The sequence below is a fragment of the Peromyscus californicus genome, unplaced genomic scaffold (assembly GCF_007827085.1).
Source record: "Peromyscus californicus insignis strain IS unplaced genomic scaffold, ASM782708v3 Scaffold_5__1_contigs__length_169319896, whole genome shotgun sequence".
Lineage (NCBI taxonomy): Eukaryota > Metazoa > Chordata > Mammalia > Rodentia > Cricetidae > Peromyscus > Peromyscus californicus.
This window is the reverse complement of record NW_026294573.1, coordinates 4,345,190-4,372,011: the sequence shown is the minus strand read 5'-3', so window position 1 is coordinate 4,372,011 and position 26,822 is coordinate 4,345,190. Positions and strand designations below refer to the sequence as shown.

General features: G+C 56.6%; 4 protein-coding genes across 13 annotated transcripts in view; 2 read left to right on the top strand and 2 right to left on the bottom strand.

The window, feature by feature from the left end:
- Plekhg5 (pleckstrin homology and RhoGEF domain containing G5) overlaps positions 1 to 11,380 on the top strand; it is a 40,089-nt gene extending 28,709 nt beyond the window's left edge. For 4 of the 6 annotated variants that reach the window (XM_052718701.1, XM_052718698.1, XM_052718699.1 and 1 more), the window contains 20 exons: positions 1,147 to 1,276; positions 2,084 to 2,186; positions 2,490 to 2,550; positions 2,901 to 2,992; positions 3,421 to 3,557; positions 3,837 to 3,985; positions 4,958 to 5,167; positions 5,244 to 5,435; positions 5,892 to 5,987; positions 6,564 to 6,614; positions 6,726 to 6,875; positions 7,146 to 7,256; positions 7,353 to 7,502; positions 7,588 to 7,725; positions 7,848 to 7,967; positions 8,700 to 8,832; positions 8,915 to 9,030; positions 9,115 to 9,293; positions 9,924 to 10,700; positions 10,972 to 11,380. In XM_052718701.1, the coding sequence (XP_052574661.1) occupies positions 1,147 to 1,276; positions 2,084 to 2,186; positions 2,490 to 2,550; positions 2,901 to 2,992; positions 3,421 to 3,557; positions 3,837 to 3,985; positions 4,958 to 5,167; positions 5,244 to 5,435; positions 5,892 to 5,987; positions 6,564 to 6,614; positions 6,726 to 6,875; positions 7,146 to 7,256; positions 7,353 to 7,502; positions 7,588 to 7,725; positions 7,848 to 7,967; positions 8,700 to 8,832; positions 8,915 to 9,030; positions 9,115 to 9,293; positions 9,924 to 10,700; positions 10,972 to 10,981 (3,105 nt within the window). In that variant the 3' untranslated portion in view covers positions 10,982 to 11,380. Of the gene's footprint in view, positions 1 to 1,146; positions 1,277 to 2,083; positions 2,187 to 2,489; positions 2,551 to 2,900; positions 2,993 to 3,420; positions 3,558 to 3,836; positions 3,986 to 4,957; positions 5,168 to 5,243; positions 5,436 to 5,891; positions 5,988 to 6,563; positions 6,615 to 6,725; positions 6,876 to 7,145; positions 7,257 to 7,352; positions 7,503 to 7,587; positions 7,726 to 7,847; positions 7,968 to 8,699; positions 8,833 to 8,914; positions 9,031 to 9,114; positions 9,294 to 9,923; positions 10,705 to 10,971 lie in introns of those variants that run through there. The other 2 variants (XM_052718700.1, XM_052718697.1) reach the window with 1 other exon arrangement.
- A 121-nt stretch (positions 11,381 to 11,501) lies between these two features.
- On the top strand, positions 11,502 to 16,197 carry Tnfrsf25 (TNF receptor superfamily member 25). 4 transcript variants are annotated; one of them, XM_052718713.1, is made up of 9 exons: positions 11,502 to 12,127; positions 12,627 to 12,750; positions 12,924 to 13,058; positions 13,393 to 13,548; positions 14,342 to 14,404; positions 14,501 to 14,599; positions 14,799 to 14,836; positions 15,237 to 15,420; positions 15,590 to 16,197. In XM_052718713.1, exons 1-9 carry the CDS (start codon positions 12,095 to 12,097, stop codon positions 15,919 to 15,921), a joined length of 1,164 nt encoding a protein of 387 aa, XP_052574673.1. In that variant the 5' UTR covers positions 11,502 to 12,094; the 3' UTR covers positions 15,922 to 16,197. The 4 variants fall into 4 exon arrangements, with proteins under 4 accessions (XP_052574673.1, XP_052574670.1, XP_052574671.1 ...); XM_052718710.1 differs by having other exon boundaries at positions 11,502 to 12,750; positions 14,802 to 14,836; XM_052718711.1 differs by having other exon boundaries at positions 11,502 to 12,750; positions 15,620 to 16,197.
- Positions 16,198 to 16,968: 771 nt separating this feature from the next.
- Espn (espin) overlaps positions 16,969 to 26,822 on the bottom strand; it is a 31,811-nt gene continuing 21,957 nt past the window's right edge. Inside the window, exons 10-15 of one of the 2 annotated variants that reach the window (XM_052718718.1) lie at positions 26,556 to 26,748; positions 25,441 to 25,467; positions 23,898 to 24,406; positions 19,399 to 19,478; positions 19,300 to 19,311; positions 16,969 to 17,383 (exon numbers count right to left, since the gene is read on the bottom strand). In XM_052718718.1, coding sequence (XP_052574678.1) covers positions 17,239 to 17,383; positions 19,300 to 19,311; positions 19,399 to 19,478; positions 23,898 to 24,406; positions 25,441 to 25,467; positions 26,556 to 26,748 — 966 coding nt within the window. In that variant the 3' untranslated portion in view covers positions 16,969 to 17,238. The remainder of the gene's footprint in view (positions 17,384 to 19,299; positions 19,312 to 19,398; positions 19,479 to 23,897; positions 24,407 to 25,440; positions 25,468 to 26,555; positions 26,749 to 26,822) is intronic. The other variant, XM_052718719.1, reaches the window with a different exon arrangement.
- On the bottom strand, positions 17,380 to 23,845 carry LOC128097872 (espin-like protein). The gene has a single exon (XM_052718706.1). The coding sequence runs from the start codon at positions 22,211 to 22,213 to the stop codon at positions 20,366 to 20,368; it is 1,848 nt and encodes a 615-aa protein (XP_052574666.1). The 5' UTR covers positions 22,214 to 23,845; the 3' UTR covers positions 17,380 to 20,365.

Here is a 26,822-nt window from a genome sequence, read left to right as displayed (position 1 = left end):
TTCTTATAACTCTCTGTAGGCTTGACGTATTTAAAGATGAAAACTGGGAGAAAGCCAGGTATGGTGGCTCATGCCTGTAATATTAGTACTAGGGAGGCTGAGGCAGGAGGATTGCTTTGAGTTTGAGGCCTGCCTGACTTATAGAGTGAGGCCGAGGCAGGGAGAGCAGAGAGTTGAATGGGATGTGAAGACAGACTGGTGCGGCTTTTCCTGAAAGGGAAAGGGAGCAGCTGCCGGAGGGTCCAGCGAGCCCAGGATTCTGTTTATGAGGTGGAGGGGTAGCGTGCCCGGTGCTGATGGAGAGAAACCTGACCCTGCAGGAAATGGGAGAGTCTGGGGTGAAAGTGTGTGGGCAGATCTGGAGGAAGAGCTGGCTGCAGATTGGATCAGGGCCAATCAGAGGAAGTCCCAGCAGCCCTGGGTGTGTGGCGGACATGGAGGTGGGAGGCTGTGGACGTCTTGCTAGCTTCTGGTTTTTATTTTTTATTTTTTTATGGAAAAGCAGGAATCAAAATGGGACTGTGTTAGGGTCAAGCCGTTGGAGGCTAGGCCCTTGGCAGTTAGAAGGAAATAAAGCTGACAGTTCTCCAGGAAGGGGGAGGAACAGATAAGCATAGATAAATATGAGAAATGCAGACATAGTCTCCAGGCAGGGGCTGTGTGTGCGTGTGCGTGTGCGTGTGTGCCACAGCACCTGCTTTGGGCTCCTCAGTCGCTCCATGTGTGTCTGTAGCGATCCAGGTGGGGTCTACTGTTCAAGGCTCAGGCAGGCCATAGACCTGACAGCAGAGGGCCCAGGCAGCCAGGCTTGAGGCTTATCCCAATTCAAGGTGTTCCAGTACCGACTGAAGAACAGTCTCAAGCTTCCTTTGGGGGGCTCTTCTTTTGGGGGCCTCTTCCTGCCAGAAAGGCCCTAGTAGCCGCACCCCACTGTCGATCCTTTGAAGTCTCAAGAGCAGGACTTGTTTTTTCCTCCTTCCTTGGAAACAGGCAGTGGGTCCTCGGGGAAGGTTGTCCAGATGACTAAGGGAAGCGGAGAGCTCCTGGTGGAGAAGAAGGTGGTGGATGACTGCAGCAGTGCTCTGAGTGTTTGGTGTGTTAGTCTGTCTGTCTCGAGCCCATCCTGACCGCACCCTTCACCCACAGGTATGCCATCATGCCGACTGCCAGCAGCTGCATCGCCAGGGGCCCCTCAACCTGTGTGAGGCCTGTGACAGCAAGTTCCACAGCGCTATGCATTATGATGGGCACGTTCGCTTTGACCTGCCCCCACAAGGTAAGCCCCGAGGACCAGGCCTGGCCCTTAGGACTCTCTGGGCAGCTCAGAGTTCCCTATCTTGTTGGAAGCAGTGCTTGGGTAGCTATTGGAACCCTGGTAGAGCCTTGTGAAGAGCGTAAGAACGAAATACAAATCTAGAGATACACCCTCTCACTTCCCACAGCTGTCCCTGCCACTGGCCAGGGCCAGCACAGGAGCCCTTTCTTCCTGATTCTGCCTGTCCTTGGGGCCAGCAACTTCTGGGTGAACTCTCCATACCAGGCCGCTGGCCTGGGAGAGCAGGTTGGTGGCCACTGTGGTTGGAAGGAACTTGGGGGAGGGAATTAGAAACCCATCCTGCTGAATAGGGACTGGCTCTGGAAGGCACCTAGACCAACTCTCACCTTTCCCAGCTGGTAAGAAAGACAAAGGGCCTCTCCACTCCCCCAGGGCTCCTGGGACTTCAGGTGTGGTTATGGTAGAGGGGGAGGGGAAGCCTAAAAGGAAGAGCTATGGACTTGGTCCCTGTCTGACATAGCCCCTGAGGCATGGCTTTCTTACCCTCATGCTATCGAAAGGTACCTGAGGCTATGGGTGTTTGTCCTTGGGGTGGGGCATCACCAGTGTATCATGCCAGGGCCTATGGTCCTTTTGGGTCTGGGGCATGGATAATAAATAACGATAGATCCTATTCTTGGCAGACTGCAGGTCTGAGCCCCTGGGAGCTCTAAGCTCTCTACCTTTGGAAGAGGGCGTATTTAAGGGCTAAGGACGGACCAGAGAGGGAGTAGGGTCATACATAACCCCTGCTCCCTTTCTCCAAAGGTTCTGTTCTGGCCCGGAATGTTTCCACCCGATCCTGTCCCCCACGCACCAGCCCTGCTGCAGACCTGGAGGAGGAGGAGGAGAGCTGTGTGGATGGAAGAGGGTAAGTGTGGTCCATGGACAGAGCAGCCATCATAGGAGCCAGGCCAGGGACCTCAGGGACCTCCTCCAGAGGACTGAGCATTGACCCCCCCTGCATCCCTGCCTTGCCTTCATTTGTAAGGAAACTGCCTGTTGTGTGTGACTCTCTTGTTGGCCACCAGAGGGCAGACAATCTCACACAGGCAGCCGGGAACAATGCATCCAAGTTACTTCCAACTGATGAAGGGCGGGGCCTACCAAGACTCCCACTTACTTCCCATACTGGGGAGGACCCACCAGCACCTCAACATCTGCTTCCCTACAGGGACCAGAAGAGCACTGGCCTAAAGATCTCCAAGAAGAAAGCAAGAAGGAGACACACGGATGTAAGGAGCCAGGAAGGCTGACCGCCAAGGCTCCCAGAAAACCCCCTTCTCTTCCTGACCTTTTCTTTCCCTGGGTCAGGTCTCCCTACTGTGAACTCCAGGCCAGGGATGAGGTCTGGATGAGCATGCCCCTCCCTTCCTACCCTATAGCTCAGAGCTGCCCGCCTGGCCCAAGTATGTTGGGGGGTAGGAACTTCTTGGGCAGGTGAAACACTGGGATCCTCTCCGGGAGTAGGGCTGGGAGGTCGCTGGCTGTCACCTCCCTGTTGGGATTTTCATCTGGACCACAGGGTGTGTAGGGTAAGCAATGGGGTGGCAGTGGAGATGCTAACAGATGCATGTATTTTCAGGACCCAAGCAAGGAGTGTTTCACCTTGAAATTTGACCTCAACGTGGACATTGAAACAGAAATTGTGCCAGCCATGAAGAAGAAGTCACTGGGGTAGGGCCTGAGGAGGAAGTGGGGGTAGGACATAGATATAGTTCCTTTGTCAGGGCGCACAGTTTCTACATTGCGAGCATGAGTGTCTGTCTGCCTGCCTGCCTGCCTGCCTGCCTGTCTGTGTCTGTCTGTGGATATGTGTGTCTGTGCACTCCCATGCATCTGTGCACCCTTCCTGTGGGCAGGCCTGTGTGGATGTGACATCTTCACGAGGCTAACCTGTGCACTCTAATCCTGACTGTACAGCTATGCCCCAGAGGGACCTGTAAAACCCCGGGGGCGGGTTTATCTGTGCACCTATGTCTGATGATGCTCTGCATGCTGCTTTTCTTGTTTTTATTGGGGAGGTGGCCGGAACTGTGTCTGTGGATGGGCTGGGGAGTCACGTGAGTGTTCCCCTAAAACACGTATTTCTTCCTGGGGGGCAGGGAGGTGTTGCTGCCTGTGTTTGAAAGGAAGGGCATTGCGTTGGGTAAAGTGGATATCTACCTGGACCAATCCAACACGCCCCTGTCCCTCACATTTGAGGCCTACAGGTTTGGGGGACACTACCTAAGGGTCAAAGGTGAGCAGAGCAGCAGCTTCCACCGGCCACCTAGCTGGGGGGTGACTGGGGCTCGTTGGAGCCTCCTGGCTAGGGAGTCCTTCCTGGGCTCAGGTTCCCATTGGCCATGCTCCTGAACAAGCTCATTAACATACAGGTGTCTTTGCTGGGCGCTGGTGCTGGAGGTGGGGCTCCCAGGGAGGGTAGTTAAGCCTAGACTTGAATCCTCAGGGGAGGGAGAGCTCGGGCCCCTCTGTCTCCCATACCTGGGCACTGAGGACCTCTTGTGCTCACACATAGCCAAGCCGGGAGACGAGGGCAAAGTGGAACAGGGAGTGAAGGACTCCAAGTCCCTCAGTCTGCCAATCCTGAGGCCCACTGGGGCTGGGCCCCCTGTTTCGGAGCGTGTGGACCCTCAGAGCCGCCGAGAGCATAGTCTGGACATCTTGGTGAGCAGGAGGGCCCGTCGGGATGGAGGTAGGGCGGGGCACCTCCTGAGGAAGAGTCATCCGGGACTCTCCACTGCATTGCTCTTAGGGCTTAGTTCCCGCTTCTGCAAGGTGTGGTTGGCTGTGAGGACAGGGTCTCTCTCTGAATGGCACTAGTCTAGACGGTGGGTTTTGCCTCTGTTCTAGTGTCCAGGGAGTCAGAGTACATGGAGTGTGTTGATCTGTGGGGCAGGAAGAATGATGTTTTCCAACAGTACATTTGTGTTGGAAAGTCAGAATATGTTACCTACTGGGTATGAGTGTTTCATGGGTCTTGTCCCTTTTATTTTCTGTCGTATTTGTTTATTTTTGAGGCTGTGTAGCCTTGGCTGTCCTGGAATTCATTATATAGACCAGGCTGGCCTCAAAGTCACAGAGATCACACCGGCTCTGCCTCCCAAGAGCTAAGTTTAAAGGTGTGCGCCCTCACACCTGGCTCTTTTTTCTTTTTCATTTCTTTCTCTTTTTTTAGCATTTAAATTTTAAAAAATGTTTATTTTATGTGTGAGTGCTGTGCTTGCATGTATGTACCACATACATTCAGTGCCCTGGGAGGCTCTAACAGACATCGGATCCTCTGGAACTGGAGTTCTTACAGACAGTTGTGAGATACCATGTGGGTGATGGGAACCAAACCCAGGTCCTCTGCAAGAGCAGCTGGTTCTTTGTTCTAGCTCTGCTGAGCTACGTCTCCAGCCCCAATGGGACTTTTTGAAGCTGTGCTTGTGGGTGTTTCTGAGTGTGTGTGTGTGTGTTTCTTCCTATCTGTTTCCTGCTTATGGCTGGGTGGCCCGGGACAGTAGCTGAGGTCTGGACATCTGGGTCTCAGGGGAGGTGGTACCCTGGGTCAAGGATGCAGAGACACTTCTGCCTGTTGATGTGTGTTCTGGAAACCCTGGTGGGAGCTGCACTTGACCATTCCTCCCTGGCCAGGCCCCTGGCCGCCGTCGCAAGAACATGTCTGAGTTCCTGGGGGAGACGAGCATCCCCGGGCAGGAGCCCTCCGCGCCTTCCAGCTGTTCTCTGCCTGTCGGCAGCAGTGGAGGCACCAGCATCGGCACCAACGAGAGCTGGAAGAACCGGGCAGCTAGTCGCTTCAGCGGTTTCTTCAGCTCCAGCCCCAGCACTAGCGCCTTGGGTCGGGTACGTGGCGCCCTGGGCTCAGGGAAGAGCCGCCAGCTGACCCTGACCTTGACTCTGGCTCTGGGTCTTCTTCCAGGAAGTGGACAAGATGGAGCAGCTGGAGGGCAAGCTCCATGCTTACAGCCTCTTCGGGCTACCCCGGATGCCACGGAGGCTGCGCTTTGACCATGACTCCTGGGAGGAGGAGGAAGAGGATGAGGATGAGGATGAAGACAATGCAAGCCTGAGGCTGGAGGACAGCTGGAGGGAGCTCATTGATGGGCATGAGGTGGGTGTAGCTAGAGAAAGTGGGTTGCTTGGCTGTTAGTGGTAGAGGAGGCCCATTATAGTGGAGTTACCTTGGATAGCTTTTTTTTTTTTTTTTTTAAAGATTTATTATGTAAAGATGTATTATGTATACAAGTATTCTATCTGCATGTATGCAGGCAGGCCAGAAGAGGGCACCAGATCTAACTATAGATGATTGTGAGCCACCCTGTGGTTGCTGGGAATTGAACTCAGGACTTCTGGAACAGCAGCCACTGCTCTTAACCTCTGAGCCATCTCTCCAGCCCTTACCTTGGAGATCTTGACAGTCACAATCCACATGATGGGGAGGGTAGTCTCCCCCTCCAGATCTCTGTGTTCCTGTCAAGAAAATGAGGAAGCTGGGTGCTGCCCACCCTCCCGGCCTGTCCCCACACACCCGAGGCTCCTGGCTAACCTGTCTTACCTCTCCCTGTAGAAGCTGACCCGGCGGCAGTACCACCAGCAGGAGGCAGTGTGGGAACTTCTGCACACAGAGGTCTCCTACATCCGGAAGCTGCGAGTGATCACCAACGTGAGTGTAGGACCCGGGCCCCATCGCTTTCCCACCTGCAGAGGCCAACTGAGTGTACCCTCAGCTAAGCTGGGCCTTTGCCTGACAGTAGTTGAAAGCGGGCTGCAGGCTGCCTCTGGGGAGCGGAGTCCTGCAGGTGCCTGGGAGGGGTGTCAGGCGTGCTGGCCAGGGGAAGCTGACTTAACCTAGGTAAGGCCCCAGCTGTTTCAGGGCTGCTTCTCAACACAAGCTGTATGCCAGGTTCTCAGGAGGACATCCTGGCCGGGACACAGTGGGTAGGCACTTAGAGGATTTCAACTGGGGAGGGTAGCACTGGCCTTGGCCTTCCTGGAGGGGGCTCAACCAGGGCAGAGGTGACCCAGAGCATTCCAGGTATGCTGAGAAACCATTCTCCCCAGCTCTCCCCCAGTTGGACCATGGGTGGGTTGGCGCTTCCGGGCGTGGAGGTCCAAACACCCTCTGGCTGCTTCAGGACCTTATAGGGACTTAAGGGGTGACTTAAGAGTCTGGGCAGGACCTCAGGGTCGGGACAACCCCCCCCCCACACCCCTGCTGCAGCGTCCCCTCCCCCTACAGCTGTTCCTGTGCTGTCTTCTCAACCTGCAAGAGTCGGGGCTCCTGTGTGAGGTGCGACCTGGCCTGGGGCGGTGTCGGGGGAGGTACTAGGGGCAGGGGCGGGGCCAGCCGGGAGGAGTGGGCGGGCCGGGCCGGAGTTGAGCCTCGCCTGTGTTCGCCCAGGTGGAGGCTGACCGCTTGTTCGGCAACATCCCTGAGATCGCGCGGCTGCACCGGGGACTGTGGAGCAGCGTGATGGTGCCGGTGCTGGAGAAGGCGCGGCGCACACGGGCGCTGCTGCAGCCTGGGGACTTTCTCAAAGGCTTCAAGATGGTATGGGCGGAGACACTGAAAAACCCCCGGGGCTAGATCCTGCCTGCCCATACATCCCCTCTAGTTCCCACTAACCCTCTGTGGCCGAGAGAGAAAGTAGTTCGTGTTGGTGACCTGGATTTGAGTCCTTACCACCCGGCTGTGGGTGGTGACTTTGAGGCTTAGTATCCTCACCTGGAAATGCTTTCCCGCTGGGGTGGTGTGGGAAGTCCCTGAGGTCCCTGGAATCCTGAGGTAACAGGTACTGTATGTGGTTCTGCTCCGGGCCAGTTCGGCTCACTCTTCAAGCCATACATCCGGTACTGTATGGAGGAGGAGGGCTGCATGGAGTACATGCGTGGCCTGCTGCGTGACAACGACCTATTCCGCACCTATGTCACGGTGAGGGCCTGGAGCTCAGGGGCGGGACCTTGGGCACGACTGGGTGGGCGGGGCCTGAGGGGCGAGGTTAACCAGAGCCCCGCCCCCACTCCGCAGTGGGCTGAGAAGCACCAGCAGTGTCAGAGGCTGAGGCTGAGTGACATGCTGGCCAAGCCCCATCAGCGGCTCACCAAATACCCGCTGCTGCTCAAGTCCGTGCTGAGGAAGACTGATGAGCCCCGCGCCAAGGAAGCAGTGATCACCATGGTAACCTGAATTGTGAGCATACTGCCCTCCCAGGCTCTGTCTCTCCCAGATCCTGGCCCTAAACTCCATCATCGCCTGTCTTCAGATCAGCTCTGTGGAATGCTTCATCCACCACGTGAACACGTGCATGCGGCAGCGCCAGGAGCGCCAGCGGCTGGCGGGGGTGGTGAGCCGGATCGATGCCTACGAAGTTGTGGAAGGCAGCAATGATGAGGTGGATAAGGTGGGCACTGAGTCTCCAGTGTCCTTCTGGAAGCTTCCGATTGTAAGAGGGGGGTGTGATCTCCCTTGGGGGGCCTCTCAGATTTGGCCCTGGCCTCACTGACATCTGTACCCCACCTAAAGCTCTTGAAGGAATTTTTACATCTGGACCTGACAGCACCCATGCCTGGCGCCTCCCCTGAAGAGACTCGGCAGCTGCTGCTGGAAGGGAGCCTGAGGATGAAGGAGGGGAGAGACAGCAAGGTGACCTTGGACCACCCCACACCAGAGCCCTTGGCCCACCCGCTCCTGCTCTGTAGATACCATCCTTCCCGGGGCTCTCCGCTGGGCCTGAGTCTGGTTCAGAGCTGCCTAGTGAACTATATGGTAACGGTCCTAGTTTGCTTTTGATTGATGTGATAAAACACCATGGTCAAAAGCAATTTGGGTAGGAAAGAGTGTCGTCCCTGGCTTGCGCTTCCGTGTCACAGGCCATCATTGAGGGAAGTTGGTGCCCAGAGGCCGGAAATGAAGCCGAGACCATGGTGGGACGCTGCTTTATAGCCTGCTCAGTTTGCTTTTCTAATGCAACCCAGGCCTACCTGCCCAGAGATCGCACCACCCACAGTGGGCTGGGCCCTCCCACATCCATCGTTAGTCAAGAAAATGCCCCACAGATTTGTCTGCTGGCGAATTTGATGGAAGTGTTGTTCTCAGTTGAGGGTCCCTCTTCCTAGATGACCCTAGCTTGTGTCAAGTTGACAAACTAACCAAGGTGGTGGTGGCGGCAGCGCACGCCTTTAATCTCAGCACTCTAGAGGTAGAGACAGGTGGATCTCTGTGAGTTCAAGGCCAGCATGGACTACAGAGTGAGTTCCAGGACAGCCAGGGCTACACAGAGAAACCCTGTCTCGAAAAACAACAGACAAGGACAAAGGTTTCCTGCCACCCCAGGGTCCTATTCATGACCCTACAACTCTGGCCTCCCCTCCACAGATGGACGTGTACTGCTTCCTGTTCACCGATCTACTGTTGGTGACTAAGGCCGTGAAGAAGGCAGAGAGAACCAAGGTCATCAGGCCACCACTGCTGGTGGATAAGATTGTGTGCCGGGAGCTTCGGGACCCTGGTGAGGAATTCTGGCCCCTGTTCTTGGTCAAGGGGCTGCCATGGGCAGGGGCTGTGATACTAACCTGCCCTTCCATGACCAGGCTCCTTCGTCCTCATCTACCTGAATGAATTCCACAGTGCTGTGGGTGCCTACACATTCCAGGCCAGCAGCCAGGCCTTATGCCGAAGCTGGGTGGACACTATTTACAATGCCCAGGTGAGACCCGAGTGACGGAGGGGTGCAGGGACATGGGGTCTGTTCCCACGGCTCATTCGGTATCTGTGCCCACTCGACCTGCAGAACCAGCTGCAGCAGTTGCGTGCACAGCTGTGTGCACAGGAGCATCCAGGCAACCAGCACCTGCAGAGCCTGGAAGAGGAGGAAGATGAGCATGAGGAGGGTGAGGAGAGCAGTGCCTCAGCTGCCAGCTCCCCCACCATCCTGCGAAAGAGCAGCAACAGCCTCAGTTCCCAGCACTGGTATGTTTACCCACGACTGCCTGGTAAGCTGGGGCCTCCTGCTTATAATCCCAGCACTTGAGAGCTGAGGCAGGAGGATTACCTCAAGTTATGCCAGCCTGGGCAGCAAAGTGAGACCTTGTCTCAAGAAAGAAAGAAAGAAAAAAAGGAAGGGAGGAAAGAAAGACAGACAGACAGGTAGACACAATCGCAGCACTTAAGAGGTGAGGCTGGAGGATTGCCAAACGTTTGAAGCCAACCTGGTCTTTGTAGCAAGCTCTAGGGCTGCACAGCAGAGCAGGTCACACACACAATAAAAACATTCAGTGGGGTCCATCAGGACAAGTTACCCCAGCCAGCCCAGGACACTGATAGGGATTCTCCTCTGAAGAGTGTCATGTTGTGAACCCAGTGGGAGTGTTAGGGGACAGCTCTGTCTCCTGCTAGAGGCCAGGCTTGGAGGACAGTTTGCCACATGACCCATGACCTGTACCTGTCCGCAGCCTGTGCACAGCTGCCTCAGGTCAGGAGAGGGTGCTGATGTCAGTGGCTACAGGGACTACATCTGGGCTTCGAGCCCCTAGTTCCCTAGGCTGCTTTAGGGTTTTGGGGTATGTTCTGGCTGGCTGACTCTCCTTCTGGCCCCTACAGTGCCTCAGATGGCTCCACCGAGACCCTGGCCATGGTTGTGGTAGAGCCTGGGGAGACACTGTCTTCTCCAGAGTTTGGCCGAGGTCCCTTCAGCTCCCAGTCGGACGAGACCTCTCTTAGCACCACCGCTTCATCCGTCACTCCCACTAGTGAGCTGCTGCCCCTGGGCCCAGTGGACGGCCGCTCCTGCTCCATGGACTCTGCCTATGGCACCCTGTCCCCCACTTCTCTGCAAGACTTTGGGGCACCAGCCCCTGTGGTCGAGCTTGTGCCCCAGCCCCTGGAGTTAGCGCAGACCCCCTCGCCCCCGTCCTCACCCCGCCTCCGCCGCCGCCGCACTCCTGTCCAGCTGCTCCCTCGTCTGCCCCGCCTGCTCAAGTCCAAATCCGAGGCCAGCCTCCTGCAGCTGCTGTCGGGAACTGCCACCCGGGTAGTGCCCCCAGCTCCTAGCCGCAGCCTGTCAGAACTATGCCTGATCACTATGGCCTCTGGGGTTAGGACTCGGAGCTCCCTTCCGGAAGGTGGCCCTGGCTGGAATTGCCCAGGGGCCTGTGGCCCTAGCCATGGCTCTGAATTGTCAGAACCTGAGAACAGAGCCAGCCACTCCACTAGGGGACCTACAGATTCTGCCAGAAGGAAAGACGTCCCTTCTGGGGCTGCTCCCAGGGTGCAGCCTGAGCCGCCACCGGGGATCTCTGCTCAGCATAGGAAGCTGACCCTGGCCCAGCTCTATCGGATCAGGACCACCCTGCTGCTTAACTCCACGCTCACTGCCTCGTGAGTGGCCCGGCTGGGGGAGGGACAGATGACTCAGTGCGATGGTGTGGGTAGTACTGAGTCTTGGGAGTGGGTAGTGACAATACCCATGCCAGCATCAGCATTTGGGGATGGAGTGTGAAGAGGAGCTTTAGACCTGTCCCAGCGCCAGGTGGGGGTATCTGTAGAGGCAGCGGTGAATGGGGCCGAGGACCATGGTGGGCAGGAGGGTTAGCTAGAGCCATTTTGTGACTGGACAACCGAGGATGGACTTTCTCCCCACCCCTTGCAGAGAGGTCTGAGCGGAAGGAGACCCCAAGGGTGACACTGACTAAGGGACAGCAGAGAGCGTGCCGCCTGGGGGATGTGGCACCTGCTTCACAGCTGCCTCGTGTGCGTGTGCCAGAGTGCCAGGCAGAATGGTACCCATCACCCCGTGGTCAGTTTGCACTTTGCCGGACTGGATGGAATGGAGAAGGGTTCCACAGAGTTCCGGGCCCTGGCTGCCATGCTCCACCCCCTCCCCAGGCAGCCCCTTTCCCTCTGCTCTTGACATGGCTGGTCCTCCGGGCTAGGTTCCCAGACTGCCCTCCCCGCCACCCTCATTTGGACTCATGCTGGCCTCTGAGGCTTGGCCTGGGCTCTGTCAAGCTGCGTATTTATTGAGTCTGGATCTTTTATAAAGACTTGTCTATACTGTTCTGGAAAGAGTCCTGTGCTTCTGGGACCCCATCTGTTCCCTGCTCACGTGCATTGAGCTGGCCGGGTGTGTGTGTGTCTCACCAGCTGTAGTGGGGCCCCTGTGGAGGAAGAAGAAAGATACTGTGGGCCAACACCCCAAGACCAAACTTGCCTCCTGCCACAGCCCGGAGGCCACAATGAATTGGAACCACCAGGAAATGCTTCTTGATCCTGCCCTCTCTGAATCTTCGGATTCCTTAGAACTCAGGGCTCTGTCCATCCCAGAACCCCCGACACACCTGTTCGGGGAGATGTAGGTCTCCTACCTAGGTTTCCCCACCCCATCCCAAGTACTTGAGGCCCAGAGAAAGGACACTTGCCCTGGACCCACCTCTAAGCATTGGCTCTCAGGGCTAAAGCTAGGCCCAGGGTGGCTTCAGGATGCAGCCTTGTCCCGTGCGGCCTCAGTCAAAGCCTGTGTCGGCTTCCAGTGTGCACCACACCGGGGAAGGTCTCTGGCTGGTAGAGAGCCACACCCCCTTAGCTGCGGAAGAGTGGCAGACCCCACCCTGGCCATCCCCTGAGGCGGGCTTTTCTGGATGGCGCGGGCTCTTCTGGATGGCGCGGGCGGGCGGGCAGGCTCTGGGCTAGGAACACAGCGGCTGGGCTAGTGGGGAAGCCCCGGGCTGCGCGACCAGAGTAGCACCCAAAGGGCCCAGGTGGTGCAGACCGCCATGGAGCCACTGCCGCTGGAACGCATGACGGAGGTGAGTGGGGTCGAGGGAGGCCAGGAAAGAACCTGGAATCTGACCTGCAGCCCGGGAGCTAAGCCTCTCCTGGAGTGGCGGGGAGTGGCGTCTCAACTCCGACCTCCTTGAGGGCTGAGTTGCCTCCACCCGCGACCTAGTTAGAGGTTCGGGCGCGCCCTTCCGCTAAGAGGAAGCACACACTCCGGGGAAAGAGGGGTCTGGGGGCCTCCACCTCGCAGAAGGCCTGGTTGGGGGCAGGGTGGTCCGGTCTCGATGGCTGTTGGGGAAATGGGCAAAGGGCTGTCAACGGGCCATTCTCTGCTGTTCATAAGCTGGGTCTGTGGAGAGAGAAGGAAATCGGTCCCCCTTCCATAGCCCACCCCATTCTGCCCAGGAGCCCGAGAAGTGAGCTACTCAGAAAGCAATTAGGCTGGGCTCTGGAATGGAGGAAGAGCCTGGGAGGGAGAGGTGGCCTCCTGGGGCAGCCACACAGGGGTCAGCAGCACGTGTTCCCCAGGCTCTCTTGCTGCTGCTGTTGCTGCCGCCGCTGCCCGGTGGCCAGGGCCAGGGCAGCGCTCCTGGCAGGTGTGACTGTGCCAGTGACTCACAGAAGAGGTTTTGTTGCAGGGGATGCCCAAAAGGTAGGTGGCTGGAAGGGTGAGGAGGGGGAGGCAGGGGAAGGAGAGCAGTCTGAGGCTGGGGGAGGCTGGGGTGGGGACCACAGCTGGGAGGGAAGGAGAGAGCCAGAGACAGGAAGGGACAGGCGGGGAGCGGGTAGGATGGTTTGACCCTGACTCCTGCCTGGGTTCCACAGGACACTACATGAAGGCCTCGTGCACAGAACCCTGTGGCGACTCCACCTGCCTTCCCTGCCCTCAGGGCACTTTCTTAACCAGGGGAAACCACTTTAAGACTGACTGTACCCGCTGCCAAGCCTGTGATGAAGGGGGTAAGGGGACTGCCTAGGGCTCAGGGGACTCTGGTAGACAGGCCATGGTCAGGGTCATTCAGAAAGCTGGCTGGGGCCCACTCTTTGGGCGTGGACTCCTGTGTTCAGTCCACTACGGAGGATCCACCACCGTGTATTCTGCTCCAGTACATCCTCTGCTTTCCCCTGTGGCCTTCCTGTTTCCACATGCCTTGGCCTCTGGTCAACTCTGAGCTGCCTACTTCTACCTGTGGGACTAGCTAGTTCCTCCTTCTCTGGGAGGTTGTCCCCTGCTTCTTCGTGGAGCCCAGTAGCCTTGACACATCCATGTTCCCACATTCCTGCACCCCGGCAGCTTTTCAAGTGACCCTGAAGAACTGTTCAGCAGTGTCGGACACCCAGTGTGGCTGCCAGTCAGGCCGGCTTCTTGTCTGCTCCACCGAGCCATGTAGGGAAAGTTCACCCTTTTCTTGCCACCCATGCTCAGATTGTACGGCTCCACCAACCCCTGGTGAGTACCCCATCCTAGGCTGTCTACCCCTAAGCCCCTTTCTTTCAGCTCCCTCCTCTCCTGCCCTGATACAAACCATCTCTTGTTCTGCAGGGCTCTGCCAGCCTGCCTGCTATGACCATGGCAATGGCTGCACGTTCTGCCTCACATAGGGGGCCGTACCGGGCCAGGAGGGAGGCTGGGAGCAGGGTGGGGACTTTGGGGGCAGATGTAGGTGGGGGCAGCTTGGCTCTGACATGGAAGAGGCATTTCAGACAACAGGATGGTAAAGCATTATGCAGATACATAAAGGGGCATATCTTCACTTCCTGCCAGACTGTCCCTTAGTCCTTCCATCCCCTTGTTTAGGATGGATTTCTCATGTATTTGGTTACACTGACTGACAGAGCTTTGAAACTTAGGCTGAGACTAGATTTGCTGCTAGTCCTTGGCTAGCTGAGAGATCTCAGGTTTTCCCTCTGAACATGGGGGTGCTCTGATGTTCTTCCTAGAGCTGTAATAAGGGGAAAGGCACCTTATTTGCTCATCCATTGAGTATCTGCTATCTCATAGACCCCAATTCTAGGCACGGACTATCCAGGAACTAAAGATGAAAACTCCTGTTCTTGTGGAGTCTAGCTAGAAGCTCAGTAGTGACGGTTGATATTAGTGACCCAAGTGACATTTCAGCAACACTTAGGGAATGTTTTGGGGCAGAATGAGGCTCCCAGGATGGAAGCCCCCACCTCCTGCCAGATGGGGACGGTGTCAGGCAGTCCTGGGTAGCCTTCAGCCCGTCCCACTCCCTTTACAGGGGTTTCAGCAGACTCCGTCCTGACGCCTACGGGGCAGCCTGCTGTGGCTGGAAGTGGAGTAGGTGATAACGCTGGGAATTCTGGTGGGAAGGCTGGGACAGCCAGTGTGGGGCAGGGGGTGGCTGCTGGCTGGCACTCACCAGTTACTGTCCTTTCAGTATTTTGGGTCCAGGTGCTTCTGGGGGCCTCACTCCTGCTCGGGGCCACCCTGATCTGTGCGTATTGCCGATGCCAGCCTTGCAGGCCCGTGGTTCCTGGTAAGTCCATACGTGCTTTGCACGCATGCGTTACCAGAGGCCTGGGGTAAAGAGAGGTACTCCAGAGCCCCTGGAACTCTGATGCAGATGGGGAAACTGAGGGAAGGAGTATGAGGTGCAAAAGGACTCGAGGCCCTGAACTAACGCCCAAGCCTATGGGCCTTGCCTGCTGCTGACTGGCCCTCTCTGTCTCTGTCAGCAGATACAGCTGGGATGGAGACCCTGACCTCACCACAGGTAACTATCTCAGTGCTGGGAAGCTTCTGGAACTAGGAGAGGGACAACCTCCATGCTCGGCATGGTTGTAACAGATAAATGTGCTAAGGGCTGAGTTATCAGTGAAGAAGACCAGCCACAGCACCTGCTCTCAAGTGACTATCTACTCATGTCACACAAGTGCCCCAGGCCAGACATTGAAAGGTTGAACACCTCCAAAGGACGGGGTGGGGCACAGACTTCAGGCAAACACAGTAGACCTGATGGGCCACGGGAGTGTCTGTGTGTGTGCACACACACGTGCACAGAATCTAGGGAGGCGATTCTGCTTCCTGAGCCAGGAAATGCCCACTCTGGCCAGAAACTGGCAAAGAGGCCTTTCTAGATACACATGGCTGACTTGGTCCCTCCCACCTTCCAGACTACCCATCTTTCAGCCTCAGACAGCGCCCACAGCCTCCTGGCACCCCAAGGCAGTACTGGGAAAGTCTGCACCACTGTCCAGTTGGTAGGCAACAGCTGGATCCCTGGTTTATCCCAGACTCAGGAGATGGCCTACAGCCAGGCTCCCCAGCCCTGGAATCAGCTGCCAAACAGAACTCTTGGTAAGTGATCCAAGTGCCTGAGGCCTGACCCCATCTTCCCAAGTCCAAGGTGGGACATTGTTATTGCACAGCCGACTTCCTGTCCTCACTGGGTGATTTCTGTCCTGCCCAAAGAAGTCCATTAAGCCCCGTGGCGGAAAGTATCCTCACTTTCCTGATCCCACCTCAGGCCTTCCTCTGGCACCTCCGCTCTCGCCAGCGCCCCCTGCAGGCTCGCCGGCTGCTATGCTCCAGCCTGGGCCGCAGCTCTATGATGTGATGGATGCGGTCCCAGCAAGACGGTGGAAGGAGTTCGTGCGCACGCTGGGGCTACGGGAGGCGGAAATTGAGGCCGTGGAGGTGGAGATCTGCCGCTTCCGAGACCAGCAGTACGAGATGCTCAAGCGCTGGCGCCAGCAGCAGCCCGCAGGCCTGGGTGCCATTTATGCGGCCCTGGAGCGCATGGGGTTGGAAGGCTGTGCTGAGGACCTGCGCAACCGCCTGCAGCAGGGCGGCCCATGACGTGAGGCCCACCAACCACTTTGTCATTCTAGTGACCCTTGCAGGAGCCTTAAGTATCGTTACTTATGCGTGTAGACATTTTATGTCACTTACTAACCCCCTAGCACGGTCCTGGTCCTGCGTAGCAGCGCCGGGTGGCTTCGCCCCTGCTTACCTGCCCCACGGAGCTCCAGCTAAGGGGAGCGTCATGGAGAAATACCAGAAGGGGCCAAGTGATTGGTTGCACAGCTGTTTATCAGCCTGAGTTTGGACTTGGTATTAAATATTTTAAGTAGCTTCTTGGTGTTTCAGTGGGGGCTAGGGGTGTCAAGTGGCGCTCTGGTTCCCTTTGTTTCCCCGGGAGTTGAGTGGGCTAGGGGTCCTGAGGCCTTGGGCACTGCGGCGCACAGTGGAAACCAGTGGCCTTAGCTCCCACGCCAACCCCTCACGCATCCGCTATGACCCAGTGGCCCCAGAAGGAGAAAGTCAGTAAGACAGCGGCGGCGGCGGCGAGTGAGAGTGAATGAGAGCCACAGTTGGCGGATAGAGGTTTAATGGGGGAAGGAAGGGGGTGGGGGATGGGGTCAGGAATAGCTGCAGGTACAGGTGCAGGGTCCCTGGCCCTCCACTTATACCACTGGGACAATGTAAGAGTCAGGGGAGCACGAAGGTCCTGGCTGAGGACTGGGAGGGCTTAATTGGGCTGGGGTGGGAGTTAAGGTGGGGCCCCTCGGAGCGGCAGCTCCGCCCCGACAGGCAAGTTTCATCGTTTCTGGTAAACAAATGACTGAGAGGAAACCCTCGCCGGGGAATGAGAAATGCAGCCTAGCCTTGGCTAGCGCAGATCTGGGTCGTGGAGGGAGGAAAACCCCTTCCCCGAGCTCGGGGTCTGTCTCCACCCAGCATGCGCTGGCAGTGTGGGTTCCGGGCTGCGGGGGAGAGGGCTGCAGCCGGGCGTGCGCCCTGCAGGAAAAGTCACCACCCACGGGGCTGGGGAGAGCTCAGCACAAGGTAGACGAACATGCAAATATATGTAAGTGAGCATGCAAATAAGCATTTTTTTTTCTCTTTTTCTTTTCTTTTTTTTTTTTTTTTTCTTTTTGTGTCAGCGGCTTGGGCACTTTTTCCAGGCGACAGCGGCAGTAACGCAAGCACTCCAGCAGCAGGGCCGGGGATGTGGGGCCAGGGAGGGGAACAGGGAGGGTTCCGGCACCGAAGGGAAGGGCGGCAAGGCTCCCAGCCCCTCCGCACCAACCTGGCAGGATGGGGCGGGGGCTGGGGGACCGCTCCCCATCTCTCAGAACTTGTGAGGCTACACGCAAGAGGCCGAGACTCCTATTACTTAGGGATCTCCCCCTTCTTCAAGATGACCTGTCGCTGCCAGGGTGCGAGCTTGGCCTCGTCGTAGCCTAGTGTCCGCAGCTTCTCAGACTGTTCTTTCGCCCTCTGCATTTCTTCCTGCTTTTGTCTCTCCTCCTCTTTTCTGTTTATGGGTGGCAAAACTCAGTGATGCCTGGGGACGGACACTGGGGCAGGCCAGACACCAGGACGGCAGTGGGAGAGAGGGAGCTAAGGGGCCTTCTCTGCTTAGGTCCTGGGGTTTTCATGGAAGAGTTACAGGGATACTCAGAAGAGCGGGTAAGCGGAGGCTAAAGCTGGATTGTTTTTGTGGAGGAGCATTACTGGAAAGAGGTGCTGGGTCATTAGGTGGCCCTGTGTGAGGATTGAATGTTACTGAGTTCAGGGGATCAATGACAGGAGGCCTGTCATTGGAGACAGGACTTTAGTTGTTAGGGAGCTGTCCATCTAAATTACCAGGGAATAGGGTGGAGATGTTGGGGATCTCATTACTGGGGAACAGGCCAGCAAGCTAGCTAGGGACAGGTTCTCAGAACACAAGGCTAGGGACTGGGGGGTCTAGCTCCGCAGTAGGAGTGCTTGCCTAGAACACTGAGCTTTGATCCCCAACTCTGAAAAAACATAAGGGTAGATGTGCTCTGTTCACAGGGTCACCACTTATCCTGCTTGCTGTGGAGCAACTGAAATGTTCAAGTTGCCATGCACATGGTCCTTTGAAAACTAATTTTTTTTAAGGGAAAGAAAAACATCCCGTGTGTGTGTTTGTGTGTGTGTGTGATTTTTTTTTTTGGGGGGGTCTTGATGTATTGCAGGCTAGCCTCAAACTTGCTATGCTGACAAGGCTACTTTGAACTTCTGATCCTCCTGCATGCTGGAAATACAGGCCTGTGCCATCACTCCAGGGGTTGGTTATTGTTTTGTTTTGTTTTCAATTTCATTTAATTGAATATATATGAGTATTTTGCCTGCATTTATGTCTGTGTACCACATGTGTGCCTAGTGCCCAAGGAGGCTAAAAGAGGCCATTGGATCCTCTAGAACTGGAGTTATAGATAGTTTTGAGCTGCGTTGTGGTTGCTGGGAGTTGAACCTGGGTCCTCTGGAGGAGCAACAAGTGTTTTAACTACTGAGCCGTTTCTCCAGTCCCATGACTCCAGATTTATGTAATACTGGAGATTGAACCTATCAGCTGAGCTATATATGCCTAGCTCTCATTAATAACTCTCACGTTGAAATGCTGAAATAATGCTTTTCATGCATTAAGTATTAAAATTAAGTTTACCTATATCTTTAAATGTCTCAATGTGGCTACCACAAAATTTAAAACATGCATGTGGTGTACATTATACTTCTATCTGGCAGCACCAGGATGGATTCCTGGTACAGAAATGAAGTTAAGGGGAACATGAATGATCAAGTTCATTAATCCTGGAGTTAAAAACTGTTCTTGGGGCTGGAGAGATGACTTATCAATTAAGATCGTGTACTACTCTTCCAGAGGACCCAAACTGGATTCCCAGCACCCACATTGGGTGGCCCATAACCACTTGTAACTCCAGTTCCAGAGGATCCGACACCTCTGGTCTCCATAGGCACATGCCCTACCCACACACAGACACGCAGACATACACATAATTAAAACAGAAAAACCAGGATAGAAAGGGTAGGCATTTGTTTGTCTTTTGTTTTAAGACAAGGCCACCTGTAGATCAGGTTGACCTTGAACTGGCTGTGAAGCCAAGGATAATCTTGAACTCCTAATCCTGTCTCTACCTACCAAGTGGGATGATAGGTATGTTGCTAACACAGTTGGTGAAAAGCTAGGTTAATGATAGGAGATGGGGGTCTAGGTAACAATGTGATCAGAGCATGAGAGCTAGACTTGGAAGGGCAGGTGCTAAGGAATTAAGGGTCTTGTGTCATTATTGGGAGCTGAAAGGTTATGATCCAAGGACTGAAGTAATGGGCTGGATGAAGGAGCGAACGAGCCTCTGTGACTGCGTGTAAGAAGTGGCAGGTCGGGGCCAGTACTGTACTTACCGCTTCTGCTTCCTGGAATGAGAAAGAGATAGTATTAGATGGCATCACAACCCCAGAGACAGTCAAGACACATGCCAAGGAGCTCCTCCAGACACTCACTTCTCCTCTTCCCGCTTCTTCCGAAGAATGTCTCGTCTCCAGGCAGGCAGACTGGCCAGCCAGGCCTCCTCCTCTTCCTCCTAAAACACAATCATACAGCTTCAGGACCAGCTTGACTTGAGATTTACAGGCCAGGGACATGCACTTCCAACCCAGGGGGCATGAAGAATTCAGGGACAGCAGAATATAGATGTGTTTATAAGAAAAGACCTTCTTGGTGGCCTCCTATGGTGCAATCAGATAATGGTGCTTGGTGATGGCCTGCTCAAAAGGGGCCCTCTGCTCCCCAGTGACCCGACCAGTTTCCTAAAGGCAGAGCCAGATAGATCAGAGGTGACAGGGAAGGAGCAGGAAAGTAGCTGGGTCCTGATTTCCCATGAAGCAGGTGGCTAGACAGCCCCAAGCCTACTTTCCAGAATCTCTAGGTGGATTCAGACTTGTACCCACACACTGGGTCAGCTCAGGAAGATCCAGGCTGCTCTCAATCTCCTATGGAGGACCAGCTGGCCCATGCTTGCTCTTTTCTTAGTGGGACAGGGAACGTTCCAATATGTGGGGCTATAACGACATGGGGAGAGGTGCACCAACACAGCCCATAACAGAGTGCTTTATTCCTTGGATGTTACAGAAGAGAAAGGGCCTGTGCACATCACACACCACACAGAACACTGCAGGGTGGCCAAGCAGGTAGCTGTGAACTCCAGTGCAAAACCAGAGATGGACAGACAGAACTACACTGCCCTCAGGGGACCCAGAGTTCCTTAACTTCTGCTGCCTGGCTTCATAGAGCGCAACACCTGATGCCCTGCGACTAACCAATCTCACAAATGCCTCACTTTCTCCCTCCTAGGGGACCTCAAAAGCCCCAGAGAAGCAGGCTTTTTGAGAATCTGGTTCTTTCTGTCTGATTCTGGCCTCTAGATGTCAGACAGGCATCCAGGCACAAAACTAAACTCTAAATTTGCTGTCAGATGTCAAAGAGTTCTGCCTCCTTCTCCTTCCAAAAGGAGAAGCTCCGGTCAATATAGCGGCAAATGTCCTCGTTGCTGAATTCGCCCATCTCAGACACCAGCTCCAAGGGCTCTTCAACTGGGGGTTCTGAACTAGGCAGGTCTGAGGTTGGGGGAGGTGCAGCGGGAGGAGGCTGTGGTGCAGGGGCTGGGGCCTCTGAGTGCCCCTGTGGCAGGTGCTGGGTTTGAGCAGGAACAGATTCTTCAGAGGGCTCCTCCTCTCTCTCCTCCTCCCTCTCCTCCTCCTCTCTCTCCTCCTCCTCTCTCTCCTTGTCTTCCTCTTCCTCTCTCTCCTCTTTCTCCTCCTTCTTTCTCTTCTCTTCTTCCAGTTTTCCCTCCTCTTCCCCTTCCTCTTTTTCCTCCTCCTCCTCCTTTTCCTCCTGGTCTTGTTCCTTCTCCTCTCCTTCTTCCTTCTCTTGGGCCTCTTCTGGAGTCGGCTCAGACTCGGGGCTATCTCCGAAGAACTGGCGCCTGAGATCCTCAAAGCCATCGTCCCAGCCACGCGTTCCAGCCTCCACCTCCTCCAGCACTACTCGGTGGAACTGGCGGATAAGCTCCCACGGGTGGCTGCCCAGACGGTCGAACATCTCATAGCACAGCAGGTGGCGGAATTTCCTTTCCTCCCGGCTCAGGCCCATCTCCAGCAGCTGAAAGTAGCCTAACATGAAGAGATCCAGGGTGAGACTGTCGTAGCTCCGCGGAGTGCCGCCGTCGAGTGGTGGCAGAAAGTGCTCGGGCCAGTACAGACCACGTGTCAGCTTCGAGCCGGGTGCCTGGCACGCTGGCACCTGCCTTAACAGACTCCTCCAGTGGCCCAGCAGTTTGCCCACCACCTGTCGCTGCTTGAGCAGCTGCAGCAGCCGCTCTTCAGGGCCACGGTCCGAGTCCTCACCAGCTGGTTGCTGCTGGGCAGTGGCATCTGCTTCTGGGAGGGGACCGGCGCCGGAGGCCACTACCCGGGGCAGCAGTCTGCGCAGGCGCGCCTGGGCATGACGCCCAGGTCCTTGGAAGGTCCACTTGCGCCAGTGCTCCAGGAAGAGGTAGACGATGCGCTCCTTGCGCATGTCGATGTAGTCCTGGACACCAGGCAGCTCGGTGGAGAGTGGCGGCCTGCTAGCTAGCTGTTCAGGCTCCGGAAAAGCTTCCTTCCGGTGCCACGGCTCCGGTGGGTCCAGGGTGTTGAGGGGTTCCTCTGCAGTCCACAGGCCATTGGCGACAGGGGCTCTCGGCTCACTGGAACCGATCGCCACATAGTCCTCCTCGAGGATGGGCTCCCGGTCTAGGGTGCTAGCAGGCTGAGGGAGCTTGCGGCGCAGGCTCTGAGTGGGCGCTGCGCCTTGAGTGCGCAGTTCGTAAGCGGCACGGAGGTGCTGCACCGAGACGCCACATTCGAGGATCTCCCGTGCCACGGCCTCCCGGCACCAACTGAGCGAATGAGAGCGGCCCAAACAGAGTGGTCCAGGCCTCGAGGGTGCATCCGGCAGCGGCGCCAGCGGTTGGCCAGTGTCTGCAGCCAGCAGCTCTGCCAGTTGTGAGGGCCGGCCGCCCAGCGTGGCCAGCAGCGTGGCCATACTCTTGAGCAGCGTGGAGATCTTGCTGCACCAGGCAGGCAGGTTGGCTGCGCGGCCGTGCATGCGGCGTGGATCTACTGTGAAGCGTGGCGCCGACAGAGCGGCCGAGATCGGCAGCAGCTGCTCCAACTCCAGCTCTAGCTGCTCCAGGCGCGCCTCCAGTTTCTTTGCCTTGTGCAGCACTTGCAGGTTCTCAATTTGCTGTTCGATACGGAGGATGTCGGCCTCCGTCATGAGCTCGCCAAAGGGGCCCAGGATGGCGTTGTGCTCGCGGGAGTACCTCCAGCCTTCCGGGGGATAGCAGCAGGAGCTAGCAGCAGTCAGCTAAGGCGGGGAAGACAAGAGAGGGGAGGGGGGCGCGTCTCCCTCTGGCCCAGCTCCCGCAGCAGAGCCGGCGACCTTTTGCAAGTCCTGGGTGGTGTAATGGCTCCGCTGGGCCGCGTTTGCAGAGACAGGCAGTCTGGCTGGCGGGGAGATTGCATTGCTGCAAGGCTTCGGCTCCCGACTCAGAGCAGTGTTCACTTTGGTTGCTGGTAGAGGGCACTGGCTGGGGCTGCGGTGCTGCCTGAGGCAGGGAAGGCAGGCTTGCAGACTGGGTCTCCATGCCTGACTTGGTCGCTCATTACACCACCCAAAGATCATGCGAAAGGTGTTGAAGTTGAGAAGCACAGAGGCCCTCCCCTACCCGATCCACAGCCTGCTATTTCCCAGCCATGTCCCAGAGTTCCTCCCAGATCACAGACCCTTTCTCAGGCTTCCTGGGGTCCAAGTTCTGCTTGTCTCAGTGGTCAATGTTTCACATGCCTAGATGAAAGGCCACCTCACTCCCCGCCCCCCCAGACTCTAGTCTTAAGCTAAAGTTACAGTCTCCTACCCCATAAAATGTATGGGACCCAGCTCCACCTCTAGGGCCAAGTCCATCTAGAGCCAGTACAGCTCACCTCCCACACAAGTATGATGGCCCCACTTCCTCCAATTACCTGCCCCCAGGCTTCCCATGCTCTGGGGCCTAGTCTCTTCCTGGCAGATAGCTGAATCTTTGTATCCTGACTCGCATCAGCTGCCACAAACACCAAACACCCAAAACACACCCACTCTGACTTCCAGACCAGCCCATTCTGCCTGCTTTCCTCCACATCCCACTCTTCTTAATCAGCTCTTGTGTGCCTCCCCTACCCATCACCTTGGGCTACTACATCACCCCTCAGCCCACAGCTGGCAGCCAGATGAGCAGCACCTCAGTCCCCTGGGCTCCTGACCATTCAGAGTATTTTAAACCTTAGTTGTTTATTACCGCAGGTTCTCACACTCACACCATTATCTGTCAGGGACACTAAGTTGCTTGTTGACACTCACACACACCTCCACAGCCACCTTGGTAGCTGGCTTTGGTACATTCACTGGTGGTGAGCCCTCAGAAGATACAATAGTGTGTGCCAAACATGGATGGCACTCAGGGAACATTGGCTGGATGAATAAATGGTGACCATCAGTTAGTGATGACCAAATCATCTTACAGATACGGGGATTGAGGCTGAAACAAGTCTCAGTAGCTGCAGTTGGAGAGTACCAGGATAGAGTTCAGGTCAGTCTGGATGCAAAGCAAGCCTTTCTCGGCCACTCAGTATGGTCCACCAAGGAGCTTGTTAGAAATGCAGAATCTCAACCCTTGTCCCCAAAGCAGAATAAGCTCTTTAATAAGGTCCCAAGTGACTTGAAGGTACTTTAGAGTTTGGTAAACATTGACAGCTCCCTTCAAGGAACAGCTAACCACGGGGAGATTGAGACCGGTATGTGTAGGGTATCCTATATTCCTGCTTCTCGCCAAGGGTCAAAACAGGTGGAGAGGCGGCACAGGGGACAGGTTGGAGGCTTAGTGCAGACCCCAGGGCTTTCTAGGAAGCCCTGCCCCACCCACCTTCCTCCTCTGCTCCTCCTCCTCCTGCATCTTCTGCTGCAGCTTTCGGACCATCACCTGTCGCTTCCACTCTGGGATGGGCCGGCCCTGCTCATCGAGGGTGGGGATGAGGGCCTCCACATCCAGCTGCACTCCTGGTGCCGGGGTGGCGGGCGGCGCCGGCACTATGCTGCCATTGAGCAATGGCTGAGGCCCAGAGGCGGGTGGGGTGGGGCTCCGGGGCCGAGATGGCGCAGGTGAAGCCGAGGGCTGTGGTGATGGCTGCTGTGGCGGTGACGGTGACTCAGGCTGCCGGGAGAAGCAGTAGGGCTGAGCACCGGGAAGGCACTGGGAGCCGGGGCGGGGCACCCGTCCAGTGCCTACCTGGGAGGCTGGCTGCCCACTGCCTGAGAACACGGTGGTCAGCCCCTTGCTCTGTGGTGTCGGCTTCAGGCTCTTGCCTGCCTTTATCTCAGCCAGCAGCTCTGAGTTGTCACCCGTTGGGGACATCATGTTGAAAGATTTGGTGCCTGCCCACAGAAGAAGAGGTGCTTAGTTGGGGGTAGGTAGCATTCCCATTTCCCTCCTGCCCGTCCAAACCCCCTTTCCAAGCCAGGTGGGTAGGGCCCACCTTTGGGCCAGAGGCGGCTCTCCAGATCCTGGGACACCTCAGATAGCTGTCAGGACACCCAAAGGTGGGCCATCAGCGCCCAGTCCATAGTGACCCCACCAGGTCTTACTCACTGGGCATACGGCCCCCACCTGGAGGCCCCTGGGAGTTCATGGTGGCTCTTGGGCCAGCCCTGGGGACTTGAGCCGATCTCTGCCCACCATCGACTGCCCAGCTCCAAAGCACTACCTGGCTAGCCACCCAACCTTTGTCCCAGGTTCCTGGCTCAGCCCCACTAGGGCGGAGTCTCCCTACGGCCCTCTCCCTTCATCAGCAAAGTCCAGTGACCCTTGGACTGAGCCGACTGGAGCCTCCATGGCCATAAGACACAGGACCCTGGAGTGCCACCCAGCTGGACCCTCCCTGGCCCCACACCCACAGACAGACAGCAGACACACTGACTGCAAGCAGAGCATACATTTATGGCAAAGCACTGCGTGGCCCTGGGGGGACCTTGGAAGGAGGAGCTTACTGAGGACACAGGAGAGGGCGTAAGGAAGAAGGGCCAGGCCAACAGCATGCAAATCCCTACACTGGGTTTGCATTGCCAGCCAGGCTGGCGGAGGTGAATGAGTACTTGGGGAGAGCTGTCTTTGGTGCCCCAGATGGGGGCAGGACAAAGTGACACTAAAGGCCCTTGGGAGCCGGGGCTGGTGATCCAGAACACATCCCAAAGAGAAGGAAAGCATGCCACTGGCTCATTTCCTTAAGCAAAACTGCAAGCCAGGCACCGGAAGCTGTGGTGTTGGGGGTAACAGGTCCTCTCACCTGCCGGCCCCTAGCAAGCCCTTTCCTCAGTCCCAGGCCCTTTCTGCCTTACTTCTGGGCAAGCCGCCTCTCCCCCCACCCCACGCCTCAGCCTCAGCCTCAGCCACGAGCCCCGCAGCTACTCACTCTTCCTGTGTCTCAGGACTCTCACTTCTAGGAACCAAGAGGAGAGAATTGACAGTGCAGTTAGAGGAAGGGGGGCTGGGTGAAATGGGGACAGCAAGAGGGCAGGGAGGGCAGGAGCGGGGAGAGGGGAGGAGCTCTCCTGCCCTTGTGACCCTAGCTCAGGCCACTCTGGGGCCCCACGAGGGTGGTCCATCCACTCCTCTAAGGGACACCATCTTGGCATTGGAGCTGGCTGGGGCAGCCAGAGTCTATTATTTTCCTTTTGTCCCTAGTACAGGCCGCAGAGGAAGGGGGGTTGACTATCAAGCTGGGGACGAACTGACAGCTTTCCAGGGGCTCAACCAGGTGTGGGCATTCTACCACAGGCTCCAGAGGAGCTGCTCTCCTATTCTAGTCAGAGAAATGAAGCTTGGGCTGGAACTATGGAGTATAGTTTCTACGCTGAGCCCTGCCTCACTAGGACCGGAGAACCAGAACCTTCCAGGATCCCTGGAACAGTGTCCAGCAATCCTGGTCTTCAGCTTAACTTCTAAGTAAGGGTGCCAAGCCCAGTGGTGGAGTGTATGCCTAGCACTCTTGAGGGGGACACTGGGTTGTCTTCCACGATCACCATCACCATGTACACACCAACCCCCAGGAAAGGAAAAACGATGGGTTGCTGGGTCATTGTCTTGGTCCCCCTCGCCAGACACAGCTGATCAGTGAGAGTCCTGTCATAGTCCCGAGAAAGGCTCAGGGCTGTGCTTAGCTTGAAGGAACAAGAGTTAGAGGTTGGGGAGTCCCGGGAGTGAAGATACAGGGTACAGGAAGAAAAGAGCCAGTAGGCTGCTCAGAAACACCAGCCACCAGAGCCGGGAGGCTCTCCCTAGCCAAAAAGTAGAAAGCCCAGAGAGGGCAGGGGCCTCGCCAAAAGCCACACTCAGCCCAGCCCTGCCGTGGGACAGAAGCAACTCAAAACTTTCTCCCCCTTATCATCAAAGGGTAGGGTCTGGAAAGAAGAACCGGGAAGGAGGAAGAAGGACCAGGCAAATCGCAGCTGGGGAGGGGGCGGTCTTTAGGTTTCCCTCCCCTTTACAGCTGGCGCCGCCCCCTCCCCTCATCCCGCCCCTACTCACTGCCAGCGGACGACGATGAACGACGCTGCCCGCTGCCTGCGCCCGCGCCCTCGATGGGCAGAGGTGGGGCAGGTGGCGGCGAACTCAGGGCCTCGGGCAGTGGCGGCGGCGGCGGTGGTGGCGGCAGCTCCCTGGACGTCTTGGGGTCTGCTGAGCAGCCGTTATGCACGTGGTTCCCGGGGAGCAGCGCCGCCTGCGGGGGTGCAGAGGGGCCAGCGAGTGAGGAGCGTGCCACAGGGCCCGGGCCCGGATGGCCCTCGGATGAGC

Coding starts and splice junctions, on each gene's coding strand:
- Tnfrsf25 (XM_052718709.1), top strand. CDS start 12,552: ATGGAGGAAGAGCCTGGGAGGGAGAGGTGGCCTCCTGGGGCAGCCACA. Junction 13,059..13,392: donor CCAAGCCTGTGATGAAGGGG/GTAAGGGGACTG, acceptor GCACCCCGGCAG/CTTTTCAAGTGACCCTGAAG. Junction 14,405..14,500: donor TGTGGCTGGAAGTGGAGTAG/GTGATAACGCTG, acceptor CTGTCCTTTCAG/TATTTTGGGTCCAGGTGCTT.
- LOC128097872 (XM_052718706.1), bottom strand. CDS start 22,213: ATGACGGAGGCCGACATCCTCCGTATCGAACAGCAAATTGAGAACCTG.